This window comes from Anolis sagrei, chromosome 2, assembly GCF_037176765.1.
Source record: "Anolis sagrei isolate rAnoSag1 chromosome 2, rAnoSag1.mat, whole genome shotgun sequence".
Lineage (NCBI taxonomy): Eukaryota > Metazoa > Chordata > Lepidosauria > Squamata > Dactyloidae > Anolis > Anolis sagrei.
The window spans coordinates 121,877,508-121,897,419 of record NC_090022.1 but is presented as its reverse complement, the minus strand read 5'-3'; the positions used below and the strand labels follow the sequence as shown (position 1 = coordinate 121,897,419).

Sequence of the window (19,912 nt, the reverse complement as noted above, 5' to 3'; positions counted from 1 at the left end):
CAAGAGCAAATCTAGCCTTTATACTGTCAAAATGATTAAATTAATAACGGCAGTCTCTATATCTCATTCAGTTGGTTTGCTCTTGAGAGCTGTAGAAAGACTTTGAAGCTCTGTGAAACAAAATAGGTCAGGTATGTGGCTGGGGCCATTGATACTATATTTACTTGTCAGAATCCTGTCATGCAGCTGAGCCCTATTCATAGCCACCTTCGCTCAAGGCAAAAGGCTTCAGTGCAGGGTGCCCTTCCTTTCCAAAAATGCCTATGAGTTTAATTAAACTTCTTGAATAAACCAGTTGGCGGGAGACACCTCCTCATCAGTTTGTTGACTCTGCAATTCCAAGTAAGTTATTGCTTTGTTACACAACTTCTGGCAAACGTCAAATGGGTATAATTTTATCAGAAGATTTGATCGAATCTTTCCAATTAAGTAAGATATATAACACAATCCCATCTTACTTTATTTGTCTTGCATTGAAAATGAATGGATTATTTAACCTGCAACACTACTGACCTCACATCTATTCGTAGGATGGACTAAGTATTACAGAAATTAACCCAATACATTTTTAATTGGGCATATGTCATAATTTTGATTTCTCAACGTAAGCATGCTTTGCATGTATTCATTTGGAAACTGACTTTCCAGAGCAACAAATTCATTTCTTCAATTTTATAATTTTTTTGTGCATGGATGTATTATGCATAAAATCCTAACCTGATTTAAGCTTCAACTTGGAACATCTAAAATTTACTTGCTTTCCAGCCTGATTGATTTTACTGTGATTTTTTAAAAAACAAATTGCATGGAAAAATAATACAATAGTTTTTTGTTAACATCTTATTTTATTTTTATTTTCCTGCTAGGTGAAGATGGGTGTCTTAGGTGTATTAATCCTCCCACTGCTTGTGGTTGTAATCAGTGGGGTTGTATATATTTATCGGACAGTAATTCAGATGATGTCAAAATCTGCTGTGCGGAGTAAAGTTGTAGTGATCACGGATGCTCTGTCTGGTGTGGGCAAAGGTAAGTACATAGGTGTAGTAAATTAGTAGTACTTCATAGTAAATACACAAAAATGCACAATAAGTAATGTTCTAGAAATCAGTATGTTTTGAATGGAGTCACAGTAGTACATTTTCTGGCATATGAAATATCCAGAATCTCACAAATCTTTATGGTTATTAGAAAGGAACAGGGTTACTAACTTTTGTGGTTGCAAATGAAACTCTAGAAACATAGGTGTTGTGAAAATGCTTGTTCTCCATAGAAGCCAGGGAATCAAAGAAAACCTGGCATGACAGGAAATATTTAAAAAGTATATATGTACAGATATGCAAATTAGTACGCCTTGGCTATTTAATTCTGTCACAGAAATTGGGTGTTTTTTCTGTTGTAAAAAGCACATATTTATTTTTAATGTCGACTTTTGAAATCCTAGTCTAGAGGAAATATCCTTGGCCTATCCAAAACCAAAGGTGCAATAAAAAAGATTCCTTCGATATATTTAAAGAACCCCATTCTTATAACTAGATAAATGTGTGCAGGTAGGTAGAGTTGAAAAGCTAGCTTCTTTAACCATAAGTCTGATATGAAATAAATTGCTCTATTTATAGCAAGGTGGCTCTGAGATCTAATTGCACGTACAGTAACTATCAGGTGGCAGCAAGATGGTATAAATAGAACACTTCTATAATCTATCAGGTATGCATGAGTGCTGAGCTTTAAGTTCTGGGACCAATAAATTGAAAGCAGAGGGTAATTGTGCAACTAAATTGTTTGTTGGCCTTTGGGCTAAGACCTTGAGGAGGTAATAGTGGTTCAGGTAATAGTTGGATTTACAGCGACACAAGGTATTGGGGGAATGGAAAGTGATTCACAGCTCTGCTAGATGGAGGTCTCCACTGGGCTTGCTGCTGCTCTGTTGCCCTCCAGGGAGCTGGAAACAGGAGGAGCCAATTGAGAAATCCTCATGGCTCATATGCAGTATGCACCACTTGGCAGCTGCAGGTTGGGAAGCACACTGAGTTATGGAGCAAGAGGAGGCGACCCAGTCAATATCCGTATCCCCAAAGGTCAGGGATTTACAGAGGTGTGCTAGGAGAGAGAGACAAAGGTGTGTCCTGGAGATTTTTTTAAAAGGAAAAGTTTAAAAAAAGGAAAAAAAGAAGAAGGGAGAGCGAGAAACTGAAAGAAAGGGACAATAAAAATAGAAAAAATATATATTCTTGGGCATGCTGATCACATGAAATTGTTGCTAGGATCATTCAGTGTAATGAGTGATGGGGAATCTTTGTGAAGGTTAGAGTTCTCTTTGGCTTTAGAGATTTTGGGAGTGAACACATTCACACACACACTCACTCACACAAACACAATCTACAAAAAAAAATGTTGCAGCACTTCAGCCATGCATCTAACAGTGGTTCTCAACCTATAGGTCCCCAGATGTTTTGGCCTTCAACTCCCAGAAATCATAACAGGTGGTAAACTGGCTGGGATTTCTGGGTTATAACACATGAGGACCCACAGGTTGAGAACCACTGGTCTAGAAAATCTGTCCTGACATCCAGCCTGTGTGCTCTTTATTACAGGTCAAACCCTCCTCTAGCTCAGTGTTTCCCAATCTGGAGGTTGGGACCCCTGGGGGGAGGGGTCATGAGGGGGGTTTCAGAGGGGTTGCCAAAGACCAGCAGAAAACACATATTTCTGATGGTCTTAGGAATCCTTTTGGCAGAGAAGGCTGAAGATCTTTCCACCTGTCCTTCTCTTCCTTTTTGGTGTTGGTGAACTACAATTCCCAGAATTCAAAAACAGCCCTGCCCCCAACCCAACAGCATTCAATGTTGGTCATGTAGGTAGTGTGCCAAGTTTGGTGTGGATTCATTGTGGGCTGGGTTCAGAGTTCTCTTTGATTGTAGGTTAACTCTAAATCCCAGCAACTACAACTCTCAAATGTCTAGGTCTATTTTCCCCAAACTCCACCAGTGTTCACATTTGGGCATATTGAGTATTCATGCCAAGTTTGGTCCAGATCTATCATTGTTTGAGTCCACAGTACTTTCTGGAGGTAGGTGAACTACTCCAAAACTCCAGGCAATGCCCACTAAAACCTTCCAGTATTTTCTGTTGGTCATGGGAGTTCTGTGTGCCAAATTTGGTTCAATTCCATTGTTTGGTGGAGTTCAGAATGCCTTTTGATTGTAGATGAACTATAAATCCTAGCAACTACAACTCCAAAATGACAAAATCAATCCCTTCCAACCCCACAAATTTGGTTGTATCAGATATTTGTGCCAAATTTGATCCAGTGAATGAAAATACATCCTGCACATCAGATATTTTACATTACAATTCATAACAGTAGCAAAATTACAGTTATGAAGTAGCAATAAATAATGTTATGGTTGAGGGTCACCACAGCATGAGGAACAGTATTCAGAGGTCGCACAATTAGGAAGGTTGTGAACCACTGCTCTAGCTTCTTGGCCGAAAGGGCTGGGCAAGTATTTGATAAGAGCCACAGATGAAAGAACATTTGATGAGGGACCAACTGGTGAAAGTCATGTTCTAAGAAACATTATAATTTTGCAGTGTTAATCAACAGTTATACAAAGAAAACCTACATTTTAATTGGTTTTGTGAAAAATCATGCCCCTCCGAGGATGCAATCCACCACCTGCTTGATCTTATATATGAATGGAATTTTTTTGCTACAGTAAACTGCTTGGTTATGGCTTGTAGTCTAATACCTTATTTGTAGATATGTGTGTGCCTTTTGTGATGAGAGCCAGCATTGGGAATTGACTTGGGTATTGAACTAAGGCATTGAGAGGCCAGGGGTTTGAATCCCTGCTCAGCATGGAAACCCTCTAAGTGACCCTGGAAAAAGCAATGTTCTTTCAGCCTTAGTGGAAGGCAAGGGCAAGCTCCCTCTGAACAAAATCTGTCAAGAAAAATCCTTGATCATAAACCTTAGGTCACCATAAATCAGAAATGACTTGAAGGTGTTTAACAGGAACAACTTTTGTGACAATGCAGAGTGACTTGCAACAGTGTCAGTACAGTCACATTCAGTGTGGGACAGCTTGGTCTTCCTACACTATTGATATTACTGAATCTAATTATCAACTGTGTTCCAAGACATGTGATGCTTGAGGTAATAATATTAAGCCACTGACATAATGGTGGCTGAAACAGGTTTCAGATGCTGAGTTATCTTTAGTGACAATTTGTTCTGTGAACAAATGTTTCCAAACATAAATTTCAGTTTTACATAACAAGTAAACTGAACTCACTTCCTAATGAGGTAAGATCAGCTTCATCCCTCCTGTCTTTTAGGAAGAATTTGAAGTCGTGGTTCTGGGGTCAGGTTTTGGACAGCAGGGATTATTAAATAGCGCTTTGGATGTGGAATTTGATTGGAATGGTGATACGGCGGTTACTACTGTTTTTATTGTTTTAATTAATGTTATATTTATTGTTTTAATTGTTATCATATTACTTTGTTATGTTCAATGGCATCAAATTGTGCCAAATGTAAGCCGTCCTGAGTCCCCCTTTGGGGGTTGAGAAGGATGGGGTAGAAATACTGGGAATAAATAAATAAATAAATAAATAAATACTGTAAATGCATTTCCAGCTCTGTTCTGCAGAGATGAGCAAACTGCAACCCTCCAGATGTTGGTGGATTTAGAGCTCCCAGCATTGCTCAGCCCTGACGCTGCTGCCTTGGCAGGACTGATACACTCCAATATAAGTACTGTAACAGATGTGGAGGAATTTGCACATCATGATTTTGACACATTTCAACAGTATCTTCTCCCAGGAGGTTGAACCAATTCATCGGTTATTGTATTCAGGAATGTCTGTAAACAAATTTAAGGGCAGCTATAGGGTTATTTATGCAGTTTATGGATCATGCAAAGATGTCAGTAGTTCAGGGATGTCAAACACTTTCATCAAAGGTGACATCAGCCTCATGGTTGCCTTCATGGATGAACGTATGGATGGAGAAGCTGTGGTACAGAGAACAATCTATAATTTATTTACATAGCAACCAGAGCTCTTTAGTTTGGGTACCCAGATGTTGTTTAATGACAACTCCCTTCACTTTTGATTATCCCCCATGTGTGGGGGAATGCTGTCTGGTGGAAAGAATGAATTTCCCCCATTTAACAGAAATACAGTTTCATGTCCAGTGTCATTAACCTGCCTTATTCACTGGTTTATTTTGCAGAATGCTCACATGTATTTCACGCAGGTGGAGCCAGGCTAGTTCTATGTGGTAAACACTTGGACAATTTAGAAGCTCTCTATGATTCTTTAACCAGTGTGGCTGATCCTACCGCAGTAAGTACCTGTGTACACATATAGCTTAAATATCCTTATAAAGGCTGTGCAGTTGACTGGTGTATGAATGCATTTTATAAGACAAGATTTTCTAGTCTGATCAGTTTGCTTTTGAGAGCCAGCTCTAACATTAAGCAAGTTTAGATGACTATCTAAGGCAGTGGTTCTCAACCTATGGGTCCCCGAGTGTTTTGGCCTACAACTCCTAGAAATCCCAGCCAGTTTACCAACTATTAGGATTTCTGGGAGTTGAAGGCCAAAACACCTGGGGACCCACAGGTTGAGAACCACTGAGCTAAGGTGGTGGATTCCTAGCTGTTCCTTCATTGCCCAGCCTACTCTAATTTCCTCAAGGGTCTGATCAGTGCTGGATGCAGGTCTAAACTGCTTGTCTGTCTTTCTTATTTCCTCATCAGATGAGCATGGGGGAAGTGGGGGAAAGCAGGGGTGTGTGGAGGGAACTGTCTTATACTGTTTCCTTCAATCTCTCCCCATTTTCAGGGATGGCCAACCATCCCACATGTTTACCATCTTTTCACTTTCTCCCGCTTTCTCCTGCCTGGAGTCAGGTAACACCCATCTCCTGAAGATGGATTTCAAGCTCTGTTTCCATTCACTTAGGAAATGGAGCCCCAAGGAGTCCCACCAGAAATGCCCTTATGTCATATGATGGCCTCTGTGGGATTTCTGTGGGGCTCCGTTTCTTAAGTGCATGGAAACAGAACCCGAAGAATGTCTAATAAGGTCCTAGTCTCCCTCTCCCAATGTCACAGGGATAATAGTCAGAAAAATTCCGACTGAAAGAACAGGTCAGGCATGCTGAAATTAATAATCTGTACAGTGAAACCAATTTCTGCCAGATAAGTTCCAAATCAACCTAAGTGGTCAATGTATAGGAGCTTTTTCCACAATAAAGTACAATAAAGTAATGTTGATATTAAAACATAACATACCTATCAAGTATTTTAAATTAGGGTTGCTGTTGTGTTTTGATGACATTGTTGTAAACCATTGTATGTTGCCTATGCCTTCATGTGTGATTTAAGGTTCTTCTGCTCCATTTTAATGTTATTTGAAGAACATGTTACTTCTATTACATACAATTTTCATTGCAGTATAACACCAATGAATCTGTTAAGATGAAGGCCAATGTAGAAATATTTAAAATTACATGACATGACTATCATCTTCATGTAAAGGGTCAGCTCACACAATGCACTTTTTGTCAATGTAAACCATCTCAAGCAAATGTCCTTGGAAACCACTCAAGTGGATATGAGAAATAACAAATGGTTAGTCTTGGATAATGACAGCAGCAGTGCCAAAAGTCCTGGAATAAATGGTACTTTGCTCAAAGGAACTACTGCAGATTATTTGGATCATACAGTAGTATTCAGTAATGTCCACTGACCAAGAGATAATCCTTGGATTTGATCCCCGGATTTGATTTACATCAAAATGCTTTTGGATTATGAAACTCATCACCCTTCTACACTATGCTCCTGGGAAATAGACCAACAAACTCCAGGAGACCTGCAAGTTTCTCCACCCCGGTTTAACTCTTTTCACAGTAATTGTTAGCCTCTTCTGATACATTCTAGTTAGTATGTTGTATATAAGGTGGGCAACTGGTTACTAAGTTTCTCTGTATGACCTTTTTCAACTCGGGAGGTTGGCCTATTCTTCACTACCTTCGCCTTCAAAAACATGGAAACTTACAAACATGGCATCATAGCAAAATACTGTAGTAACCAAATATTGCTTTTTTCTAGACATTTACACCGAAGCTTGTCCTTCTAGATCTATGTGATGTAAACTGTATTCAAGATGTGGCTAAAGAAATCTTGGATTGCTATGGATGTGTGGATATACTCATAAATAATGCTAGCACCAAGTTGAAGGGGACAGTACACAATGTCTCACTGGAACTTGACAAAAAGATTATGGATGCCAACTATTTCGGACCTATAACACTCACCAAAGGTATTTGAAAGCATGCTCTTGTTATTTCTCTTAAAAGATGGAGTATTGCGTGGATCACAATTTGGTTATGTTTTCACCCTGGGAGCCCTGGTGACACAATGGGTTAAGCCTTTGTGTCGATTGGACTGTTGACCGAAAGGTCAGCGGTTTGAATCCGGGGAGTGGGGTAAGCTCCTGTCTGTCAGCTCCAGCTTCCCATGCAGGGACATGAGAGAAACTTCCCACAGGATGGTAAAACATCTGGGCATCCTCTGGGCAATATCCTTGCAGATGGCCAATTCTCTCACACCAGAAGCGACTTGCAGTTTCTCAAGTCACTCCTGACACACACAAAAAATATCCTGGGATGAGCCAATTAGAATATTTTAGACATGAATATTATCCATAATGCAATATTCCTTAACGGTTCATGACTACTGTGTCTTTTCATGGGTGTGAGTTGGCCAAATATAAGCATTTGGAAGCCTCCTTTGTGTAAATGTGCATATGTTAAATTGAAATGAATGGAAATTTAAAATGTTTATCATCAGCTGGACTCATCACAATTAGTACTGTTCGGGGCACACCTTTATCCAATCGTGAACTTGGGGTAATTCTATACTGTAGAATTAATGGAGTTTGATTTTAATTGTCCTGCCCCATAGTATGGTAGTTTTACAAGTTTTATCCTCTCCTTCCAAATAGTGCTGCTGCCTCACCAAACCACAACTCCCGTGATTCTATAGTATTGAACCATGACAGTTAAACTTGTGTTGAACTGCATTACTTCTGCATTGCAGATGCACCCATGGTTTTCATTTTTCACTAGCAAATATAATCAACTTTGCACAGTTTAGGAAACTTTGTTGTCCTTCCATCCCAGAAGTGTTCTCTCCCACCCATTTAAGTGTGGGTCCAAGTATTCTCCCCCTTTCTCTCTCATGGAGAAAAGTGCTCTCTCCCTCTTCCTTATCCATCCATGTGAATCCAGGTTCTCTTTCTGCTTCGCTCTGCTTTTTGACTTGCCTTCCATGCTCCTTCATTTTACTTTTTCCCATGCCTTTCACTCCTCCTGACTCATTCATCCTTTCTCTTATCTTCCTGTTTTGCTCCTCTTACAGTCTTTAAGACCTCCTCTGTCCACTGAACCCCCACCCCCTAAATAATCCAAATATTATTAAACATTATAAATATGTATAGTCTTGGAGAAGACTATGGCTGCCATATAATCCAGTTCAAAGTAGATAATCTGGATTGTGTAGAACAGGCTTATTAAGAAAAGAATCCACTTATGTTGCTCTATAATTCTGCATTTGGATTCTTTCCCACCCACAACCCTATATTTCAGACTTGAAAGCTGAAGCAGTTCACATTCTGTTTGGTTTGGTGTCGGTGACTGGTATCAGAACTCAGTTGTTCTTGTTGCTACTGTGGGTGTTACTTACTACCACCAATGCTATTAATACGAATCATAGCCCCAACATTTCTCATATGAAGTACAGGGACCTTGATTTCACATTGAAAAGTAAGGGGGAGAAAGTGACAGCAGTGCAAAACAGAAGAATAATGTGCAATTACTTAGCAAATAGTTTTTTCTTGATTATATTACTTAGTGGTTGTAGGAACAGGAACACTGATGTTGTATCAAAAATATTATGGAAAAGAATGTAATGATGTTGTTACGAGAATCCCAACCCTGCAGAAAGGTGAAGCATTAACTAAATAAATCAATGAAAAGACCTAAATGGGACATTTGAAGGAGGTTCTCTCTATATCTCTACCTGTGGTTGGCAGTATTTTATATTGTTTTAACTAGCTTTAAATTACCTGGATTTTTATTTAGCTGACATAAGATTTAATACATTGTTAGTTTTTAGAACATATTAGTATTATTTATTGTTTTGAATTCATTTCATTGCAAACTTCCCTAAGATCTTCAGATGTAGGGCAGGATATAAATATTTTAATAAATAGAAATATAGGGAGCCAGCATGGTGTAATGATTTGAACTTTGGTGTATGACTCTAGGAGACCGGGGTTCACATCCCTGCTCAGCCATAAAAACCTACCAAGGTCCCATCTACATCGTCATATAATAATAATAATAATAATAATAATAATAATAATGTAATATAATCTTGATTATCTGATTTGATAATCTGGATGATATGGCAGTGTAGATCCAGCCTCAGTGACCTCGAGCAAGTCATTTTTTCTCAGCCTCAGAGGAAGGAAAAGGCAACCCCGCCCCCACCCTCAACCAATGTTGCTGAGTAAATCTGGTGATAGGTTCAACTTAGGGTTGCCGTAAATAAGAAATCACTTGAGGGTACACAACAACAACAAATAAAATAAAGGTGGGTTTCACAGAGGTATTTTCTGGACTTAGAATTTGGGAGAATGAATAGGTCCTTTTCCTGGCTTTATGGCTTGCTGGTACTAGGAAGTATAGATCTGCTTAGTGTGTCCCAGTGGCATGATAAACCTACTGAAAGTCATCTGGCATCTGTTTCAAAGCTCTCTGTCACTTTATTTATTTAAGCAGAGGCTGGAAAACAATGTGCAAGAGTTGCTGTAGTGGCAAGATGCCCTCTCTGAGCAATGGGCTGATGGAGAGGGCTGCCAAGGTTCTGTTCAGTCGTGACATTCTGAAATGTAGGGCTTGCTATGCTTTGCTGTGATTCCTTTTCCCATGGGTACTTCTGTTTAATAACACACCACCAATGTTTATCTGCTATGTGCTATGAGTTGGTATCTTAGGAAAATCCCTGAATGAGTTGTACAGTGTTCCTCTGGAAGGCCAAGGGTTCATTGAGACCCACCCTGGACTTCATTAGTTTTCAACTGATGGCTCTTGCACAACAGTGATCTGTTTGGAGGTCCTAGGGGTACCTGGCAATCCACTGACAGAAAAAGAAGGCCACACTCAGATTAAAGTGTGATATAATTACTACCCACCAATTTTGTGAGAAAATGCCTTGAAGGGGGAAAAAGACATAACAATTGTGCAGGGTCTTTGGGTTCATTTAAAGATGAGTCCTTTTGCCTGGAAGCATCCCATGTCCCCTTGTAGCGTATGAACTACTCAGAGAGGTCTTTCTTAATGAGGAACATGGTGTGCCTTACATCAACTTGCCAACCAATGGTTTGAGACTATTAAAGAAGTTATTCAAACATCTATGTGAGTGTTAATTCAGATCTACACAGATTGTGAACTTTTGTAAGTCCTCAAATGTAAAGAATAAGCGGAGAGTTTGTTCCATACTGATCTAGAATATGCTTTGCATGCAGAAAGTCCTAGGTTTACTCTGGAAAATATTTAAAAGACTACAGAGCAGGTGAAGAGAAAGAACTCTTCTGAGGTCTTGGAAGAGGGTTGCTAGTGAGAGATGATAGTGATCCAGACTGGCAAATCTGTATACTATAACCTGTCTTTGGTTGCCTCATATTAAGGAAACTGTAAAATAATCTATAGTTTTAAGGAAGGTTCCACTACTGTTTCCTCCCTCTCACTTCTTACTTTGTGAAACAAGTAGCTTGTTGGCATCCTTTCCCCATTCTGGGTGAGACGTTCCCTCTGCCAGCATAAATTGTAAACTTTTTGGGAAGAACAAGACATACAGTACTATTTTGGTTATGAATATGCATTTCCTAGGGTTTTCTTAGGCAAGGAACACTCAGAGCTGTCCACCCTCTAAAATATACCCAATTGCACCTGGCATTTCTTGGTGGTCTCTTATCCAAGTACTAACCAGAACTGAACTTGCTTATCTTCCTAGATGAGACAGTATCTGGAGCAGGCATGGGCAAACTTCAGCCCTCCAGGTGTTTAGGACATCAGCTCCCAATATTCCTAACAGCTGGTAAGCTGCCTGGAATTTTTAAGAGTTGAAGCCCAAAACATCTGGACAGGTGAAGTCTTCCCATGCCTAATCTGGTGCCATCAGGATGTAACATTTTAAAGACAAACATGGTGACAGTACCTATCCATTACTGACTGTCCAAGGTGTTGAGTTTGCAATACTTCTGGTTTTTCCAGTCCATACAGTACTGTGATACTATTCTTAAAGATCTTTATCTGTCATTTAGCCATGAAAAGAAATGTGTGAGACTAGGGTTAAATAAAGTATATGGCGTGTCCCCCTCTGGTAGTTGATTCTCATACTCTCTGCTTCTTTTCATTTTCCCCTCAGCTCTTATTCCCAACATGATCTCCAGGAGAACTGGTCAAGTTATATTAGTCAACAATATCCAGGGGAAAGTTGGAGTCCCTTTTCGTGCAGCCTGTAAGTTTATGAACACAACTGACCATACTGCAGAAACTGTTTGATATGATACTAATGATTGTTACAAATTCACTCAGTCTAAAGTCTAAGACCTTTAGCTCCTTTGAGGAAAAACAAGTACCATTTTTGCCAAATGCCACAACATTAACAGTTTTCAGATGTCAGAAGCTGACCTTTTTGTGGTACGATGCATGCATCAGTAATATGGCAGAGGGCTTAAGTTTTGTAGGAGGGATGGTCTGCACCCCAAATGCAAGATGGGTAGACCATTTGGCATCTGTTGTGACTGTTAAGTAGTTGTGGCTCAGCTGGGCTTTAAACTAAAATGTCCTTAAGAGCCTGTGTCTTTCCAAAAGGAAGTCAAAGAACATACTGACTCTTGGATGCAAGATTGATCAGTATAGCTATTGGCAAAGTACTCCTTCAAGTTTTTAAGTACCACATGCTTCTGATGAGCTGACACATACATTTGGGTGCATTCATACCAAAGTAGAAACCAAGATTTAAAGGTAACTTGACAAGTCATAATGGAACAATAGTGTGCTGCCTGCTCTTGCTTGTAACAGGAACAGCTAAACAAACCATGAAGTTTTGCTCCATTGTTAGTTTGCTATGTGAATTGGCAGCAGAACCCAGGATATTCCCTTTGGTTTCTTGTAAGGGAACATACTACAGATGGGAATCTGTCCATTACCAGACAACACATAATCAAGTACATAATGAAGTTAATTTAGCTAGCTATGTTTGAGTAAGCTGAATGAAAGAAAGAACATATTTGAGCGTGCTACTCATTCTGTGGAATCCTGGCTTCTTGTGTCATATGACTACACCCATTATCTTATTTTAATTTCTGAAAGAGTTACAAGATCAAATTTTGGGAGAGTCTTGGAATGAGGAGGCTCACTTCAAAATGGGATAGATAGATAGATAGATAGATGATAGATAGATAGATAGATAGATAGATAGATAGATGATAGATAGATTGCTCTGTACATCACTTGTTCTAAACTGCAAGACATACATTTTATGCTATTGTGCTGAAATTAATAGAATTATTTAAAAGATTAAAAGAAATAGTGCTAGGGACCTTCATGTCTGTATGGATTAAAAGAAATAGTGCTAGGGACCTTCATGTCTAGCAGCCCAAGGGTGATGAGACTAAGGATGCATCTGCACTTTAAAATTAATGCAGTTTGAGAACACTTTGATTGCCACAGCCCAATGCTATGGAATCATGAGTTTGGAGAGACAGAAAAGGCTAAATTCCTTGTAAAATTGTAACTATCACGGTTCTGTAGAATTGATCAATGGCTTTAAAAGTGGTGTCAAACTGCATTAGCTCTTCTGTGTAATTGCATGCTTTGAGGTTAACATGTCCTTTAAGTCAATAATACTATCTTTGTTTTGCTCCTAGATGCTGCTTCAAAGCATGCTGCTCTCGGGTTCTTTGATTGCCTGAGGGCAGAACTGCAGGAGTTTGGTGTTTGTGTCAGTACTGTGACTCCAAGTTTCATACGCTCATACAGTGTTCAACCACAGCCTAGCAACTGGGAATCCTCCGTGTGGAAATGTAAGATTCACACAAGAGGATGGTGTGTGGATGAAAGCGTTTAGGATAAGAGGACAGAAGAGGAAATGTGCCAAAGAGACAAAATTAGTTGGGAAGCTGAAATTTGGAATATTTAGAGGGGGAAAACAGCAGAGAGGTCCCACCTGATTTTAAGAAGCAGGGAGAGATTGAAATGCAGTCACAGTAACATCATGTGCTGTGTTATACTTTTTCCACTAGAGCATTGGTCCTCCAGGTGTTTTGAAATAGCTTCCAGAATTCCTAACAGTTGGTAATCTGGCTGGCATTTCTGAGAGCTAAAGTCCAAAACACCTTGGCTAGGAACCACTGCACTAAAGCAAAGATGCAAAATACATAGCCCTCCTGATGTTGCTGGATCTCAGCTGCTTTCATGTCTCATACTGGCTAAACTGGCAAGGTTGATGCAAGCTGTAGTCCTACAATAACCGAAACGTAACTTGACCTTCACCTCTCTCCTGCAGCATGCACTATCATCATGATTTGAATTACCAAGGTATGAGTAGTAACATTTCCCCCAGTAAATTAGGCACAATATTCTCAATCTATAGGAGGACACACATTCATTTTTCTCTCTCCTACCACAGTAGGTCTGGACAAATGGACAATTGTTGTAAGCACCTAGTGGGCAGTATTTCACATCACTCATCCTTTTCCATCTGGCTAGCAGTTCTATATTTTTTTTTAAAACCCTGCTGTATCTAGTATAAGAGGCAAGAGATAATATATCCCACCTTTCTAGAGTGTTTCTCTCTCTTTTTTAAACACACACACATTGCAGTTCTTTAAAATGACCAAAATGTGTGTGGCTGCCAGTTCTCATTCAGCAAGGCCTCTCCATTATAAGGTGATTTCCATACCAATTAGTTTTTAATCCATTGTCTTTTAAAAGCAATGGAGTCCTATACACCTACTCAATCAACGTCATAGCCTCCAACATTTAACAGATGAAAACCGATCATATATAGTCAAGCAACATCAGAGTGTGGTCAAGATGGTAAAAGTTATTGATGAGGAAGAAAAGCGAAGCTAAGAGGCTGAAGCTGTTTACTATTGCCTGAGCCTACTGGGAAGGGCAAGATGCCATCCAGTCCTCTCTTCTGCTCAGTTAGCTGAGTGCAAGCTATTTTTGGACTTTGGATTCATCAGCAATTGAAATAACACGAGAACAAAGGAGCTAAGTGGAAAAAGCATAGAGAAATTGTACATTTTAAAGGCCTATAAATGGTGGGACAATAGAGAACACATTGGAGTGGTCTCTGCCAAACTGGAACAGCGGAAGGGTGTGTAATGTGAATCTTTCTTTTCAAAGAAATTTCTTACATAATTGACTGGATTGAATGCCACTTGTGACCAGCTCTGAGATGAAAAGGGATAAAAAGAAATGGTTGTAGGAGGGTCATACGTTAATATTTTCTTCTCTGTCTCTTTTCCAGTCCTTTGCAGAAAACTGGCCTATGGTGTCCATCCAACTGAAGTTGCAGATGAAATTCTGAGAACAGTGAACAGGAAGAAACAGGAGGTGTTCATGGCAAATCCTATTGCAAAGGCAGCTGTTTACATACGCACCTTCTTTCCAGAGTTATTTTTTGCTGTTGTTGCTGCAGGAGTTAAAGAAAAACAGAAAATAGAAGATGAAAAGTGATTGCATTTAGCCCATCTACTTTGGCAATAGTGTTGCCAGAAGCTCTTTATTTTATGGAGGGAACTACCGAGAAGCTCAGAGCAGGGGCAAATGATTGGGTCCCAGAAGAAATGGCAAAAGATTTCTGAAGATCTGGAGGCAGTGGAGTTGGGAAAGTTAGTACACTCCTTGGTGACAACAGAGTGTCTTACCAACCATCAGAAATATCTGTGGTGGTGTTTGGTCTCTTAGAAATTACAGTTAGAAAAGAGTTAATAGAAAGTGCATTTATTTTAAAAGGGTTTGCTCAGTATGTTGGCTGTTGTATTTGGAGTAATTATGGAAAGAGACCTAAATGTGTGAAAGTGTCTTCAAAGTCACCTATTGACTTATGCTGATCCGAATAGTTGTGTGGGGTTTTCTTCGGCAAGGAATACTCTGAGCAGGTTTTGCCCGTTCCTTCTTTTGAATATAGCCAACAGCATTAGGTGTTTGTTGGTGGTCTTACATCCAAGTGTTAACCAGGGTTCACCATGCTTAGCTTCCAAGATGAGACAGGTTCTGGTGCCTTATGGCAATTAGGCCTCTCAGAAACCTAATGGGTTGGTTGAAGCACAATAGGAAATGAAGAAATTGTTAAAGATTATAGAAGCGATGTAGTTGAATTAATGTATGGTGTTAATCTGATAACAAAGTGCTGCTGGACTCAAAACGGGAATAGAGGGCAAATTCTTGAATGGAGTGAAAGAGAGCTGGTGTGTCAATATTTTATATTTTGGTGGTTTAGCTATCTCTTCTTCCTCCCCAACCCTTTAAAACTCAAAGTTTTTATAAAAGTCTTGATTTTAGCAAAAAATATGGGGTTGGTGGTTCAGGAAGGCAATACATCAGTTGTCCTCTTTAGCCTTCTCTGCCAAAATAGTGCTGATGCTCATCACAGCAGATAAAGTGGTATCAAGCTGTATTAATTATACAGTTGGACAAAATTGGATGGTGGGGACTCTCACACATCACAACGGGATTCTATGATGAAAACAATAATAACAAGTATCACCCAGTAGGCACTAAGGGTGCATTTGCACTGTAGAATTAATGTAGTTTGACACCACTTTAACTACCAGGGCTCAATGTTATGGAACCTTCTGATTTGTAGTTTGATGAGCATCAGCACTCTTTCGCAAAAAAAGTTAAAGACATTGTAAAACTACTATTCCATGATTCCATAGCATTGAGCCATGGCCATCAAAGCATTACTAATATGTAGACCATGGAAGACTAGGACACAGATTGGGTCATCCAACCACCAATGGCTCAAGTTATTGAGAAAAAGGATTGACACACTGTTCCTTGGTATGGATGGTATTCAAAGGCATTGTGTGTCAGAGTGTATTACTGGAATCCTACAGTGCCTTTGAAACTAACTGAAAGAAAAAAACTTTGAAGCATGATACCTATGGATACCAAGTCCATGGACAGATATTTATACCAATGAAAGGGCAGGTTGTGAGTTAATATAAATGGAAATGCAAGACCTGTAGATATGAGGATGGGGTGACGAGCTCACTTTAAATGAAAGGATGCTTAGGAAGAAAGATGGGAGAAAGGAGAGGAGATTCCATCTGAACATTAGGAAGAACTTCCTGACTGTGAGAGCCGTTCAGCAGTGGAACTCTCTGCCCCGGAGTGTGGTGGAGGCTCCTTCTTTGGAAGCTTTTAAGCAGAGGCTGGATGGCCATTTGTCAGGGGTGATTTGAATGCAATATTCCTGCTTCTTGGCAGGGGGTTGGACTGGATGGCCCATGAGGTCTCTTCCAACTCTATGATTCTATGATTCTATGATTCTATGAAAGCATATTACCTAAAGTGAAGATAAATAGATAAAGGTATGAATGAGAGGGGAGTTTTTGGAATGTTGTATGATACTGACTTGTGAACAGAAAATAATGCAATAAGTAGAGTGTAAGAGCTTACTAGTGCCTGGGAAGTTGATTAGTGTTACAATATGTTGAGTGGACCAGGAAATCATTGCATCGGTCTATAGGCTGGAGTTTGTGGATTATCCAACAACCTCATCAGACGGGCTGATTTGTCCATCGTATGCTGCTTCACCTCCTTTTACGGCACAGAGTCCTTCACATGACGTAAAGGAACTTCTGGCTGGGCCCCATACCAAAAAGGTACATGAAGCAGTACCCATTGGAGCCTTTCCTTCAGTGGGGGTAAGCCAGGTGGCAATGCTTCACCCCATGGGATGAAGAGCAAGGTAAAATGGGCATTGTGAGGTATGGATTGGTGGCTTTTCCATGCCCTCACCCCCACCAGGAGCCCATGGATTCACCCCAATGCAAGGTGAATCCATGGGCCATTATGACAAGGTCCCTAGAGCATTTCACAGGAATAAATATAGTCAAGCAACATCAGCTGGCAAAAGCTATTAATGAGGAAGAACATGCAGCTAAGACATGCTGCTGGACTTTGCTTTTGCAAAATGTCTGACTAAAAGCGTGAAATGTTGCCCCCTCATTTTGTCTCTGTGGAGTAAATTGATTGCAAACTGCTTTTGCACTTTGAACTCAGTTTGCAGCAATTGAAGTAAAAGCACAAAAGGGGGAAGTAAGAAGGGAGGAGACAGACATAAGCAGCTGAAAAGCTGGGACAAGATAGGATTCACTGGCACTATTCTTGTCAAATCAGGAGACTTGGGAGGTATGGAACAGCCCCCAAACTTTGAAAAGCAAAGCTATTTTCCCCTCCATTCCTCCCATAGAGGGTCCTAAACACGATCCTTCTGACATTATCCACTCCTGACACAGGGAAAGGACTCCCACCATGTATCAGTGATTTACAGCTGGAGTCTGAGATGTCTCTGCACAAGCATATAGTGTGAAAGAGATAGGAGTGAATTTATCTTTTTTGAACATTTATGGATGCTCATGCAAGGAGGGGGGGAGGGAGAAGGGGAAGAGGGAAAGCTGACATTAAAAAAAAACTATTGCTAAGCTTGGATTTGCTAAAGAATGCCTGAATGTTGGTACCCAAATAGTAGATGCTAGGCCTGGGTAACAACGGAAAAATTTGTTTCTAAAATCGATTTGTATTTGGGGGGTTTTTTTGTTTGGATATTTAAAATAATTACAAAATTTTCCTTTTAAAAAGTTCGATATTTATGAAATTTCATAAATGGTAAAAAATTAACGAATCGATTTCCGAAACAATAACGAATCGATTCGTTAATGGCGGACGCGACCGCGAAATACGCTAAAAAACCTCCAAAACCTTCTGAAGCTTCCCTCTCCCTCTGTTGTTGACTGTTGGTGTGATATAATTTTTTTTCACTAATTAAACCATAAAACTGGCCCAGACATGCGGAAATAATAACGAAACGACCTCAAAACAATAACGAAACGAATACAATATCGAAATACGAAGCATTTACAAAACGTTTTAAAATTCGTTTTTTTTAATAATTGCTCCAGGATGGTTCGTTATCGTTTTGTAATTGAAAAAATTAACGAATTATTAACGAATTACGAATTAACGAAACGAAACCGCCCAGCCCTAGTAGATGCTACTTGTTACCACTTCCCTTTCCAAAGGAGGGGAGAGGACTAGGGTTGCCAGAGTGAAACCTGGAGATGTGGCTTGTGCCTTTAATAGCCGTGGAGAAAATGGAATTTCAGAGATGTTGTTCAATATTCAGCTTCTTTATTACACATCAACTTTTCAAATTTTCTCTTCTGTGCAACCATTGAAGGGACTCGATGCTTCTCCCACTTTTTCTCTGGCATCCTTCAAAACCTTCCCCAACTCCACTGCCTCTTCATTCACTTCCTCTGGGTTCATTAGCTTAAATATTTCATCCTTCAGAAAGAGAAACTTCCAGCTCTAAGAACACAGTCACATTCACGGCTGCAATTATGCAAAATGATGAAGACACCTGTATGCACAATTATGAAAAACATGAAAGAATATGTAGATTGCGTCGCCCATTTTTCTAGATTTCTGATCCAGCAACCCTGCCCTGAAGTGAGATAAATAAAACCCTAGTTTCAAACATGTTCGTTGCCTGTCTATTTTCTATGAATAGCCAAAGAGGGATCCGTATATTTGCATTTCAATGTGCTCTGTAGATGTAATTCTGTACAACACCAGGCATATGTGGCCTCATTTCTTTCCATTGGAACAATCTTTCCAAAGTTCAGAATGGGAACACATGAGGTGAAACAAAATATCAGATGGGATTTTAAAATCTGTATTCCAGATAAACTTTGGGTGCAGTAATGTAAGGTAAATTTAAGCACTGGCTGGAGCCCCCGGTGGTGCAGTGGGGTGAACCCTTGTGCTGGAAGGACTGAAGATCAAGAGGTTGCAGGTTTGAATCTGGGGAGAGCACGGATGAGTTCCCTCTGTCAGCTCCAGCTTGCCACGCAAGGAAGCCTCCCACAAGATGGTAAAACATCAAACATCCGGTGTTTCCTGGGCAATGTCCTCGCAGACAGGCAATTCTCTCACCCCAGAAGCAACTTGCAGTTTCTCAAGTTGCTCCTGACACACACACACACACAAAGCACTGGTTTTAAACCAACATAGTAAAAATGTCATTTACATGCAAAGGAACAAAGTTTAATAGCCATTATTTAGCCACAGCATTCCCATCTTTGATATCTACTAGACACACATCTGATACTTGTAAACGTTAGTTTGGCAAAATGTATGTGGCTCAGTATGTTGAGCAGCCTTTTGCTGACCAATCCTATGCAAAAGACTTTTGTCTCTAAGCCATGTCATTGAACCAGTTTAACCTGATTGGATCGGACTCAATGTTGTCAACCAGTCAAGATTCGGAAAACCTGGTGTTCCTTACTTCCAATTACTCCATTTCAAAGGCATCCCTTGGGCCCCATCTACAGTGCCATATAATGTGATTTAAAACTGCATTATGTGGTCAACATAGACTCATAAAATGCAGTTTAACTGCTTCCTAAATATCTTCGTGTCACCTTAGATCGAATGCTCACATGTAGGAAACACTGTATGAACACCAAGCACAAAGTAGCTGTGCGCAGTAACATCTTGCGGAAACTTACTGGCAGCGCATGAGGT

The 19,912-nt window shown here is 39.9% G+C and overlaps 1 protein-coding gene across 1 annotated transcript; it reads left to right on the top strand.

Annotated features, from left to right (window-relative positions):
* Positions 1-205: 205 nt before the first annotated feature.
* DHRS7C (dehydrogenase/reductase 7C) lies at positions 206-18,867 on the top strand. Its single transcript, XM_060764552.2, has 7 exons — positions 206-342; positions 867-1,026; positions 5,237-5,349; positions 7,122-7,332; positions 11,505-11,597; positions 13,012-13,167; positions 14,622-18,867. The coding sequence occupies exons 2-7, from the start codon at positions 873-875 to the stop codon at positions 14,828-14,830; spliced, it is 936 nt and encodes a 311-aa protein (XP_060620535.2). The 5' UTR covers positions 206-342; positions 867-872; the 3' UTR covers positions 14,831-18,867.
* The last annotated feature ends 1,045 nt before the right edge of the window (positions 18,868-19,912 follow it).